This window comes from Cupressus sempervirens, chromosome 6 (genome assembly GCF_028749045.1).
Source record: "Cupressus sempervirens isolate cs-2001-9-10 chromosome 6, ASM2874904v1, whole genome shotgun sequence".
NCBI lineage: Eukaryota > Viridiplantae > Streptophyta > Pinopsida > Cupressales > Cupressaceae > Cupressus > Cupressus sempervirens.
Genome location: NC_143123.1, coordinates 619,132,263 through 619,143,805, shown reverse-complemented (window position 1 = coordinate 619,143,805; position 11,543 = coordinate 619,132,263). Strand labels below are relative to the sequence as shown.

Genomic DNA, 11,543 nt, shown 5'->3' with positions numbered 1-11,543 from the left:
GAAGCAATGAAGAATGCATGAAGCATGGAGTTTGCTGCCCCTACCAGCAAGTTTACATCAAAGGAAACATTTTCCAGTCATGACAACTGTTGGAAATGAGAATGGAGTAACTGAGAGGGGAGGGGTGAATCAGTTACTACAAAAACTTTTCCCACAAGTCCCTTAAGATGTCAAAGGAAATACTCATTGCTGATACTCATATAATCAAACTGAAAACACAAGAAACAAGAGACAAGAGACACCAGATTTAACGTGGAAACTCAATATGGGAAAAACCACCAATGTAACTAGTTACTGTATGAAGATGCGCATTCTGGATTCGATTGTGTGCCATTTTTTTGCATCAACGTTTCGAATCACACTCTGTGATTCATCATCAGGATATGAATAGCTGGAGGAGAAAAAATGATGAGTTGCAGACCACAGTAGAATATAAGAGGGAGAGCCTAGGTGGGAGGAGGAGATGGACACGGAGAACAACGAGACAAGGTCATAACAATTTTTAATGTAAAATTTTTGCTATATTAAATGTATAAGTAATGAGTTTAAAATAAATAATCTAAAGAGGAAATGAAAAAAGAAGGAGAAAAAATAATAAAAGGGAAGGCAATATCAAAAAGACTTGAAAAAAAAAAAAAAAAAAAAAAAAAAAAAAAAAAAATAATAATAATAATAATAATAATAATAATAATAATAATAAAAATAAAAAATAAAAAATAATTAATTAATTAAATAAAAATAATAATAATAATAATAATAATAAATAAATAAATACAAAATTTTAAAATAAAAAAAAAAAAAAAAAATAAAAAAGGGAGGAATAACAAAAGAACGAAAGAATAAAAGAGGGAAGTGAAACAAAAGATAAGTTCAAGTGTGTGGGAGGGGAACGAAGAAATGACAGTAAATGAGATGTAGGTTGCAGATAAGAAAATAAAACAAAGAGGGAAAGGAGGGGGAGGGTTCACCACTAAACCCAAACAAAAGCGAAAAAGGAAACAAGCGAAAGAGCAAAAACCCCAAAGCCAAAGAGGAAAATGGAAAACACAAAAAGGAAGAGGCACCACGGTCGGGAGAAGGGGGGGAAGGCTATTGAAGTTTAGCAAGAAGAGGATGCCAAGAAGCACTGATGCGCCAACCGTCATCACGATTAAGGTTGGAAGGGTGATTGTGTATTTCTATTGCCTCCCTGAGCTTTCTTTTGAAAAAATCATCTTCTCGAGAGAGCACCTGAGTGTTCTCAAGACAAATATGATGTTTAGTTGTGAGGGAGTGCTCCGCGAGGGCAGATTTAAGGGTTCGCTCATGGTTAATGTCAGCGCTGTGCTCTTTGATTCTAGTAATAAATGAGCGACCAGTTTCCCCTATGTAGGGGGCACCGCAAGAGCAAGCGATCTTATAGACCCCTGAGTCGAGAAAGATGTCTCTCCGGTCCTTGAGAGGGGGGTAATGATTTCTCAAAATTTGACAAGGCTTGAAAGAGCAACGAATGCCTCTTTTTAGAAGAATCTTAGAGATTTTGTGGGAAATGCCCCCGATGAAAGGAAGGGACGCACTAGGGACAAAAGGACTGAGGGGAGGTTTAGATAAGGAGAGAAAGCGAGACTTGGCTAGGTTGAAAGATTTGGAGATTTTCTTGTTACTGTACCCATTCCAAATGAAGACTTGGCGAAGGTGTGCCAACTCATCATTAAGGTGATCCTCATCACATATGCGATAAGCTCGCATGGCCAGAGTTTTGAGGATACCCACTTTTTGGCTGGGGTGGTGATGGGAGAAAGCATGAAGATAACGATCTGTATGAGTCGATTTGCGATAAACCTTACGAGCTAGTGACCCATCCGACCGCTTGATGAGAAGAATGTCGAGGAAAGGAAGTTGATTGTCAACTTCAATCTCTTTAGTAAAAGAGATGCAATGGACCAAGTTATTAATATGGGCGTGGAATTCTTCTAGCTTGTCAAGGCCATGGGGCCAACAAACATTAGTGTCATCAACATAGCGCTTCCACCACTTAGGTTTAAGAGGGAAGGAGGAAAGGGCAACCTCTTCAAAGTATTCCATATAGAGGTTGGCAATGACGGGGGAAAGAGGTGAGCCCATTGCCACACCATCCACTTGTTCGTAGATAACATCTTGGAAGGAGAAAAAAGTGGATCTTAAGCACATTTCCACAAGGTCAGCAATCTCATTATCAGTTTTCCTTCTGACAATCTCAACGGCATCAGCAATGGGGACCTTAGTGAAGAGTGAGACCACATCAAAGCTAACCAAGATGTCATCCTTGTTAAGCTTTTTGTCTTTGATAAAATCAACAAAGTGGCTAGAGTCTCTAATAAAAGAATTGGTTTTTCCTAAGAGATGGGAAACTAATTTGGCCAGGTGAGAGGCGAGATTATAGGTTGGGGAGCCTATGGTATCCACTATTGGCCTCAAAGGAATGCCCCCTTTGTGAATTTTGGGAACACCATAGATACGAGGTGTTACTTCTTTTGAAGGACAAAGGCGCTTTTTGGTCATCTCATCAAAGGGCGAGGATGACAATGCCAACTTGACATTTTTGAGAATCTTCGAGCATGGGTTACGAGGCAAGATCTTATAGCTGTTGGTATCAGCCAAGAGGTCAAGCATTTTAGTCACATAATCTGACTTGTTAAGAATAACAGTCGCATTCCCCTTATCTGCCTTGGTGATAATAACCTCATTGTTGCTCACTAGATTCTTGATGGCTTTGAGCTCCGAACCTCGGATATTGCACTTGGGTGGTTTGGCATGCCTAAGTGCAACCGCACAATCTTGACGGACTTCCTCTGCAATATTCAGAGGGAGAGAACGTACTGACCTTTCGATCTCCGTCACGAAGAGAACATGAGGAATATAATGAGGAGCAATAGCAAAGTTACAGCCTCTTTTGAGAAAATTGTACGCTTGCCTATCGATAGGAGCATCAGAGAGGTTAACTACTAGCTTACTGTCCCAATCAAGGACAGAGGGGGAAAAATTGGGAACAGCAGCAGACTCCATGCTGGCTGATTGAGGAAACAAGCTGGAGGCAGAAGAGAGGGGAGAGGAGGAAGAAACACGGCCCGAGGATAGAGGGGGAATGGTATGAAAGGACCGAGGGACGGGTTACTGTTTTTCACTCTTCTGAAGTGAGCCCTGTTAGGAGCCAACCTTATTAAAGGTTACAAAACACACTGTTAGGTGCGACCTTGTTAGAGGATTTAATCACCCTGCTAGGAGTGGCCTTGCTAGAGGTCTTTAGATCAATTCAACTGAATTGCCACCTTGTTAGAGGATTTTACAAAAGGCTGTTAAACCCACTCTGTTAAGAGATTTGAAAACACTGTTACAATTGTTAGAAAGTGACAATGAGTGATCTGAAATAAATACAACTTATCTTTGCTGATACAGATCTCTGTTCTGTTCCTCTGGATCCTCTCTGATCAAATGCAACTCTGCATCTCTGATCCTTCAAAAATTTGCTCTGACCTTCCTTATAATTCGCATATTAGATATTCAATCATATCTGCTAGGTTTTTCACATTCATACTTCCATACTTGAATTCGCAACTTGATCCTTCATATATACCTTTCAGATTATCAAGCCGGCTCAAATACAAGTTACAATTATAAATAATTGTGCTATAAGTCAGCTTCATACATTACATAAAGTAATTAAATTTAATTACTTAACCTTCGAGAAATCCTTCGCTGATCGACTTAACTCGGTAAATACTACACAGAAAATAATTCCTGTGTTAACCGACTGAGCTCGATTAATACAGAGAATTTCGTGAAATCCTTCAGTCGCCGAGTGAACTCGGTAAACACCGATTTCTTCGACTTTCCTTTGATGACCGAGTGAGCTCGGTTAACACTGTCTGCTACTTTTCTTTGATGACCGAGTGAGCTCGGTTAACACTGTCTGCTACTTTTCTTCGATGACCGAGTGAGCTCGGTTAACACTGTCTGCTACTTTTCTTCGATGACCGAGTCAACTCGATAAATACTGACAACCTATCTCATATCCTTTGTTTACCGAGTGAGTTCGGTAAACACTGTCTTTCGACAACAAATCCTTTGATTACTGAGTGAGCTCGGTAAACACTGAACTTCTTTTGTTTACCTTGCAAGCTCGGCAAACTTTGTCAACAGCTGTACTTACCTTCTGAGCTCGGTAGACTCTGTCTGATGACTGATATGACATTTGTGTAACATCAAAGACAATCATGCAATTATCAATTGTATCCAACAATCTCCCTCTTTGGCATTGATGGCGACACAACATGTCATAGCAGAATGAAATTTGAAAACAAGTCCTTATCAGCACAATGTGTCATCAAAACAATTCTCCCTCTAAGATGATAGACTCTCCCTCTTTCAGTAATCTCCCTCTGTGAAGGAATTACATAAGAACTTTCTTTTTCACACAAATTTCAGAAAGATATGACAGTAAAGTAAATCTCTCCGTCTTTGACAACAAATGCCAAAGACAATAGAACTTAAATGAATTGTAATGTACCTTTAGTACTGATTCATATGCAAAGCTTCCAGATTTGACTGCATCAACAGATAAATTTTCATTTTGGTATGCGTTGATGCATCACTAAAACTTGTTTTTAGTGAATTTCGGATAGGGGTGTAACCCCTAACTTACCTCTGAGATACAAGAATGCATCCTTAGGTAGTGGCTTTGTGAATATGTCAGCAATTTGTTCCTTTGAATTGACATATTCTAATCTGATCTCCTTGTCTTGTACCAATTCTCTGACAAAATGATATTTGATTGCAATATGCTTGGTCTTAGAATGCATCACTGGATTCTTTGATATATTGATTGCACTAGTATTGTCACAGAACATAACAACTGGTTCTTTGATTTCCATCCTCATTCCTTGCAATAACTGCTTAAACCAAACAATATTTGAACAATTTACTGTTGCAGCAACATACTCTGCCTCTGCTGTAGATTGGGATGTACAATTCTGCTTTTTGCTTGTCCAAGAAACCAATCTCTTTCCAAGAAAGAATGCTCCTCCACTTGTGCTTTTCTTGTCATCAAGGTTTCCTGCCCAATCAGCATCAGTAAATACTTTCAAATCCAAATTACCTCCAAATTTATACCATAGCCCATAATCTTCAGTTCCTTTCAAATATCTCATTATTCTTTTGATTGCCATTATATGAGTTTCTCTTGGTTTTGCTGAAAATCGTGCTACAATACCGACTGCAAGGGCAATATCTGGCCTAGTATGTACTACATACTGCAACTTTCCAATCATAGATCTATACAGTGTTTGATCCACTTCTTTGGATTCATCTTCCTTGGTAAGTTTCAATCCAGTACACATAGGGGTTCCAACTGGTTTACAATCCTCCATACCAAATTTTTTTAATATCTCCTTGATGTATTTTGACTGTGTGATGAAGATGCCATTCTTACTTTGTTGGATTTGAAGACCTACAAAGAATTTAATCTCACCAAACATAGACATCTCAAACTCCTTGTTCATTTGTTCTGAAAATTCTTTGCATAGATCATCATTGCCTATGAAAACAGTGTCATCTACAAATATTTCTGCCAAAACAATCTTATTATCTGGACCTTCTTTTATATACAAGCTACTATTATCATTAGTCCTTTGAAAACCAATCTGAATAAGATAGTTATGCAATCTTTCATACCATGCTCTAGGAGCTTGTTTTAGACCATACAACGCCTTGTGTAATTTGTAGACCATGTTCTTCTTATCTGGATCAACAAAACCTTCAGGTTGTTCAATGTAAACTTCTTCATCCAGTATTCCATTGAGAAATGCTGACTTGACATCCATCTGATAAACTTTGAATCCTTTGTGAGCAGCATATGCAAGTAAGGTTCTTACACCTTCCAATCTTGCAACAGGAGCAAAGGTTTCTCCATAGTCTATACCTTCTTCTTGAGCATATCCTTTGCATACTAGTCTAGCTTTGTTTCTTGATACCTTGCCATCTTCATTTAGTTTATTTCTGAATACCCATTTTGTTCCAATCACATTCTTATCTTTGGGTCTAGATACAAGAGTCCATGTTTTGTTTTTCTCTATCTGTTCTATTTCTTCATTCATAGCCTCAATCCAACTATCATTTGCCAATGCATCTTTGATATTTCTGGGTTCAAAATCAGCAAGTAAACAAGTTCCTTTTAACTTACTTCTTGTCAGAGTTCCTTCAGATTTGTCTCCAATGATCTGATCTGGAGCATGATGCCTTCTGACATATTTAGCTAACACAGGTTCTTTACTTCTTGAATGAGTTTCATTGTTGTCCCTTTGTACTTCAGATTCTTGCTATTCTGGCTCGGTAGATTCAGACTCGATAGATACTTGCTTGGTAGAGTCTGAAAGTGACTCGGATTCTTTTAGCTCGGTAAAAACTTCCTGTGTCTCGGTTTGAACTTCTTGCAACTCGGTCATTGATGACTCGGGAGTTGAGGATTCCTGATTAACTGGAGTACTTGGTATAGTATCAGGTTCAATGTAAATAAATCTTCTATAGTCTTCAGGAACCTTCTTGCTTTCTTCTTCTGATTTCTCTGCAAACTCATCAACTTTCACATGTGCACTTTCTATGACCTTGTGAGTAGATAGATTTAAACATCTATATGCTTTGCTTTTACAAGAGTAACCTAAAAATATTCTTTCATCTCCTTTTACATCAAATTTACCTTTTCTAGATTCTTTCAGAATATAACATTTGCTTCCAAATACTTTCAGATAACTTACATTGGGTTTGTAGCCATACCATAATTCATAGGGAGTTTTGAATGAGTCCTTTTTCAGTTGTACTCGGTTCAAGGTATGAACTGCAGTGCTGATAGCTTCCTTCCAGTATTTGATAGCAATGTTCTTTTCAATCATTAGGGTCCTTGCACAATCCATAATGGATCTATTTCTTCTTTCAGCTATCCCATTTTGTTCTGGAGTTCCTGGTGCTGAAACTTGTCTTTTAATTCCTCTTTCAATGCAGAAGTTATTGAACTCATGTGAAATGAATTCACCACCTCTGTCTCACCTTAAGAATTTCAATCTTTTCCCTGTTTCTTTTTCTACTCTTGCCAAGTACCATTTGAATTTCTCAAAAGCTTCTGATTTATTCCTTAGATACATAACAGTCATCATTCTTGAGTAATCATCAACAAAAAGAATGAAGAACTTTTCTCCAGTATAACTTTCAATTCCAATGGGTCCACATAAATTAGTATGCACAATTTCTAATATATCTTCAGACTGATAGCTTTTACTTTTAAAACTAGTCTTTCCCATTTTTCCAATCTGACAATTCTTGCATAAACCGACCTCAGGTTTCTTTATATTAGGAATTCCTCTTACCTTTTTGAATTTGCTTATCTTCACCAGATTATCAAAATTGACATGACACAACCTCTTATGCCATAACCAACTTTCTTCAATTTGAGCAATAAAACATGAGCATTCACCAAGTTCTAGGTAGAACAAGTTACCTTTAGTTTGTGTGCCAGATCCTATCAGCTTTCCTTGCTCATTCAACAGTCTTGCCTTTCCATGCATGAATTCCACCTTAAATCCAGTATTGAGTAACTGTGCCACACTTAGCAAGTTATGTTTAAGACCTTCAACCCAATAGGCATTGTTGCATATAAGTTCTTTGGTTAGAGAGATTCTTCCTCTTCCTTTTATGAAACAAGGTTCATTATTACCAAACCTTACACTGCCACCATCATAATCTTCAAACTGATCAAACTTAGTTTTATCACCAGTCATATGATGAGAGCAACCACTGTCTATAATCCATGTATCATTCATACTTATATGAGAGATAAGAGCCATTTTATCTTCCTCATCACTATCAGAATCATCTTTCACAGCAATATAAACAATATCATCTTCACTATTATCAGAATCCTTAGAATTTTCAGCCATGAAACATGATTTCTTACCTTTGTTCTTGAATGATTTGTAATCTTTCTTTCTATTCCATTTATGACCCTTCTTTTCATCATTGTTCTGCTTGTTTGGGCACCTAGCTGCAATATGACCAATTTCTTCACATGAAAAACAGATTAGAGGAACTTTACCTTTATATTTCCCTCTGCCTCTGGAGTATTTCTTTGCCAGTAGAGCTTCAATTACTTCAAGATCACTGTCTGAACTTTGGTCTGATTCATCATCACTTTCTGACTTTGATTTCTTTTTGCCTTTATCTTTGAGTGAAAGTTTGGCCTCAAATGCTGATTCAGTGTTTTTGGAAGCTGGAACATAGTTATCAAAATTGTCTAGTTCAAATGCGGTTAGTCTTCCAACTATAGCCTCCAAATTGATATTATGATTTGCTTCACACCTTCTTTCTTGAATTGTAGAAACTCTGATTGCATAGATGGGAAGCAAGGTTCTGAGAACTTTGCTTATAACCATCTCTTCTTTGATATCACCTCCAGATGCCCTGATTGCACTGACACATGCTTTGATTCTATCAACATTTTTTGCAATGTTTTCATCCTCTCTCATTCTCATTTGGTCAAATTGTCCTCTTAGACTTTCTGCTTTTGCTCTTTTCACATTGTCATCTCCTCCATAGATTTCTTTCAGCTTGTTCCACATGTCAAAAGCGGTTTGGCAATCCTTGATATCATCAAATTCTTCATAGCTTAGTGCAGATGCAATGTCTATCATCATATTGTTATGAGTCTTCTTTTCAGCAATATCATTGACAGATAATGTGCCGGAAGGTTCTTTGTATTTTTCATCAAGATATTTCAGTCCTGTATCACCAATAGTAGCCAAATGAAGTTTCATCAATCCTTGCCATGCAGAGAAGTTATTTTTGTTGAGTCTTGGAATTTCTCTCTTGTAAGACATCTTGATCTTTGGCTTAGATCCTTGAAATCTTTTCCTGCAAGCACCAATAAGCTCTGATACCAATTGTTGGAAATGAGAATGGAGTAACTGAGAGGGGAGGGGTGAATCAGTTACTACAAAATTTTTTCCCACAAGTCCCTTAAGATGTCAAAGGAAATACTCATTGCTGATACTCATATAATCAAACTGAAAACACAAGAAACAAGAGACAAGAGACACCAGATTTAACGTGGAAACCTAATATGGGAAAAACCACCAATGTAACTAGTTACTATTTTTCACTCTTCTGAAGTGAGCCCTGTTAGGAGCCAACCTTGTTAAAGGTTACAAAACACACTGTTAGGTGCGACCTTGTTAGAGGATTTAATCACCCTGCTAGGAGTGGCCTTGCTAGAGGTCTTTAGATCAATTCAACTGAATTGCCACCTTGTTAGAGGATTTTACAAAAGGCTGTTAAACCCACTCTGTTAAGAGATTTGAAAACACTGTTACAATTGTTAGAAAGTAACAATGAGTGATCTGAAATAAATACAACTTATCTTTGCTGATACAGATCTCTGTTCTGTTCCTCTGGATCCTCTCTGATCAAATGCAACTCTGCATCTCTGATCCTTCAAAAATTTGCTCTGACCTTCCTTATAATTCGCATATTAGATATTCAATTATATCTGCTAGCTTTTTCACATTCATACTTCCATACTTGAATTCGCAACTTGATCCTTCATATATACCTTTCAGATTATCAAGTCGGCTCAAATACAAGTTACAATTATAAATAATTGTGCTATAAGTTGGCTTCATACATTACATAAAGTAATTAACTTTAATTACTTAACCTTCGAGAAATCCTTCGCTGACCGACTTAACTCGGTAAATACTGCACAGAAAATAATTCCTGTGTTAACCGACTGAGCTCAGTTAATATAGAGAATTTCGTGAAATCCTTCAGTCGCCGAGTGAACTCGGTAAACACCGATTTCTCCGACTTTCCTTTGATGACCGAGTGAGCTCGGTTAACACTGTCTGCTACTTTTCTTCAATGACCAAGTGAGCTCGGTTAACACTGTCTGCTACTTTTCTTCAATGATCGAGTGAGCTCGGTTAACACTGTCTGCTACTTTTCTTTGATGACCGAGTCAACTCGGTAAATACTGACAACCTATCTCATATCCTTTGTTTACCGAGTGAGTTCAGTAAACACTGTCTTTCAGAAACAAATCCTTTGATTACCGAGTGAGCTCGGTAAACACTGAACTTCTTTTGTTTACCTTGCAAGCTCGGTAAACTCTGTCAACAGCTGTACTTACCTTCTGAGCTCGGTAGACTCTGTCTGATGAATGATATGACATTTGTGTAACATCAAAGACAATCATGCAATTATCAATTGTATCCAACAGACAACAAGAAGTTTCCTAAGAAGGAGGACAAAGCTAAAGATAAGTCTACTTTTCTGCTTGACTGTGAGACTCTTAATGATTTGAGGAAGAAGAAACTATGCTTCTATTGTAAGGGACCATATGATATTAACCATGAATGCCCTATGAAACCTAAGGGGAAGTCAAATTGTGCAATGTGGGCACTAATTGAAGATTCTAATTCAGACCAGCAATCTGAAATTAATGATTTAGAATCAGAAAAATTAGAACATGATGAAGAATTAGAAGAAGAAGTGAAGCTTAAAGAGGCTCGTCTCACAAGTATTCAACAAGAAGGGTCTTTTAGGATGCAAGGGGTTCTTGCTGGTCAAAATATTATTACTCTTCTTGATACAGGTGCAACACACAATTTCATTGATACTAGGCTTGTTGAGAGGCATGGTTTATAGACCGAGAAGTTTGAGGGAATTCAAGTTAAGGTTGCTGATGGTTTCACTCTTTGGTGTGACAAAATGATTTCAAAATTGCCCATGCACTTGAATAACTATGAGTTTAAGGTAGATTTTTATGTGGTGAACATGGGAGACATAGATATGGTTCTAGGAATGACATGGTTACATGACATAGGAATATTCACTCTCAACCTCCGTGGGATGGAAATGAGATTTGAGATGGATGGAAAAACTCATGTGTTGAAAGCACTCAGAGACACCAGTTGCAAGACTATTTCTCTCAGGAAAATGGAACATCTCTTGCATCATGACATGGTTGAGTGAGTAGTAGGTTGTGTTTTGAAGCCAACATAGGAAGAGTAGAAAAAATCTATTTATCATCCTGATATACAAGAGTTGAGGATCAAGCATGATAAGGTCTTTAGTGAGATTCCACTTGGTAGACCTCCAAATAGAGGGATAGAACACATCATCGAATTGGAGGAGGGTGCTAAGCCTGTTATAGTCACTCCCTACAGGCACCCTAAGTGGCTTAAAGATGAGATAGAAAAAACTATCAAGGAGTTGCTAGCTATGGGGCATATTAGACCGAGTAAGTCACCTTTTGCTTCATCAGTAGTATTGGTTAAAAAGAAGGATGGTACTTTAAGGATGTGTATTGATTATAGAATGCTTAACAAGAGAAAAATCAAGAACCGTTACCCCATTCCAAGGATTGATGAATTGCATGGTGCCAAGTACTTCTCCAAAATTGATCTAAGATCAGGTTACCACCAAATTTGTGTGAGAGAAGAAGATATTGAGAAGATAGCTTTTCGTTGCCATTATGGACATTT

The 11,543-nt window shown here is 37.7% G+C and overlaps 1 protein-coding gene across 1 annotated transcript; it reads right to left on the bottom strand.

Annotated features, from left to right (window-relative positions):
- Positions 1-1,089: 1,089 nt before the first annotated feature.
- Positions 1,090-3,024, bottom strand: LOC149553766 (uncharacterized). The gene has a single exon (XM_089790376.1). The coding sequence runs from the start codon at positions 3,022-3,024 to the stop codon at positions 1,090-1,092; it is 1,935 nt and encodes a 644-aa protein (XP_089646502.1).
- Between the last annotated feature and the right edge of the window lie 8,519 nt (positions 3,025-11,543).

Excerpts from the sequence above, each read along its gene's own strand:
- LOC149553766 (XM_089790376.1), bottom strand. The coding sequence starts at position 3,024 with ATGGAGTCTGCTGCTGTTCCCAATTTTTCCCCCTCTGTCCTTGATTGG.